The 1,556-nt window shown below is 40.8% G+C and overlaps 1 protein-coding gene across 1 annotated transcript in view; it reads left to right on the plus strand.

Annotated features, from left to right (window-relative positions):
- pde6a (phosphodiesterase 6A, cGMP-specific, rod, alpha) overlaps nt 1–1,556 on the plus strand; it is a gene marked incomplete at its 5' end in the record, with an annotated part of 41,581 nt that overhangs the window by 3,862 nt on the left and 36,163 nt on the right. Inside the window, 3 exon segments of the mRNA XM_014002543.1 lie at nt 300–452; nt 527–616; nt 777–917. Coding sequence (XP_013857997.1) covers nt 300–452; nt 527–616; nt 777–917 — 384 coding nt within the window.

The following is a 1,556-nucleotide window of genomic DNA, read 5'->3' on the forward strand; positions in this document are numbered from 1 at the left end:
GCTGTGGGCCAGATGTGTCCACCAGTTGAATAGCCCTGAAATAAACCCTAAAAATAACAAATTAAGTGTTTTTCTTTGCTAAAATATTTCTATGATTTTCCTTAACTTGAAACCTTTTTTAAAAACGGTCTCGAAACAAGCAATTATCGTTAAAATAAGTGTGAAAATACTTAATAAGTTGTTCTGTAAACAGATTTTTACTGTCTGTTTTGTGAGTTTTGATGTTTCCTCAGGCTAATCGTGTGTTAGCCGTGTGCCGTCAGGATCTACTGACGTTTTTTATTGTTTTCTTCTGTCAGAGTTCACATTTCAGTAACTTTGTCGACGAGCTGACGGAGTACCGGACCAAGAACGTCCTGGCCGTCCCCATCCTGAACGGTAAGGACATGGTGGCCGTGATGATGGCCATCAACAAGCTGGACGGGGCGTGCTTCACTGCCAAGGATGAAGAGGTAACGTTAATCCTGTTTCATCAGACTAAACAAAGACAAGTTCACTGATGAAAACCTGCTGCTTTTACCTGCAGACCCTCAACAAATACCTGAACTTTGGCAACCTGCTGCTGAGAGTTTTCCACCTGAGCTACCTGCACAACTGTGAGACCAGAAGAGGACAAGTAAGAAGGAACAGGAAACAGAAGCTTCCTGCCACGCCTTCATCTAAACGTCAACATTTTATTAAAACTCAAACATTTTCAGATGATTTTAAGTGCGAGCAGTTTTCTCCTGACTTTACGACTCATCGGAGGCTGATTTTTAAAAATCGTTTTTGTTCAGGTGCTGCTGTGGTCCGCCAGCAAAGTGTTCGAGGAGCTGACGGACATAGAGAGGCAGTTCCACAAGGCTCTGTACACGGTCCGGGCTTTTCTCAACTGTGACCGCTACTCTGTGGGGCTGCTGGACATGACCAAGACCAAAGTAGGTCATCTGGAGTTCAACAGCAGCACCTGGTTTTCTCTGTTCTAATAGTCAGTTTGGGTCCAGAACAACTGATTTAACATCAATGGCTCTCATCGAATTAATGGAAGAAATATCAACTGTTGTCAATCAAAACCTTTAGTGTGTTACTGGTTTTGCGACACCAYTAACCACAACATCTTTATTAAAAAGTTGAATAAATACAGCATTAGAGGATTAACACTACAGTAGGTGTCTTGTTTYCTGAATAACAGGAAACAGTTTGTTCAGGTAAATRATGTCAGATCTGGTTTATGTATCATTAGTTGTGGAGTTCCTCAGAGTTCTGTGCTCGGACCAACACTGTTTATTTTATATRTGAATGATCSGATCAATGTGTCGAGGCTTTTAAAACCTATTCCGTTTGCTGATGATGCAGCACTTTTTCATTAGGTTGAAAATATTGAACAGATGTTGGAGGTGATGCAGACAGAAATGTTATCATTGAATTTGGATAAAACAAATTACAGGATGTTTGGTAACTGAAAGAAAACTAAAAAMGTTCCATTCCGTGTCGAAGATACTGAAGTTTGTGAAATATATTTTGTTGGAGCACCGATTCCAGATGACACACAGGTGTGTGACGACGCAAACAGGAAC

This window comes from Austrofundulus limnaeus, unplaced genomic scaffold, assembly GCF_001266775.1.
Source record: "Austrofundulus limnaeus strain Quisiro unplaced genomic scaffold, Austrofundulus_limnaeus-1.0 Scaffold14, whole genome shotgun sequence".
Taxonomy (NCBI): Eukaryota; Metazoa; Chordata; class Actinopteri; order Cyprinodontiformes; family Rivulidae; genus Austrofundulus; species Austrofundulus limnaeus.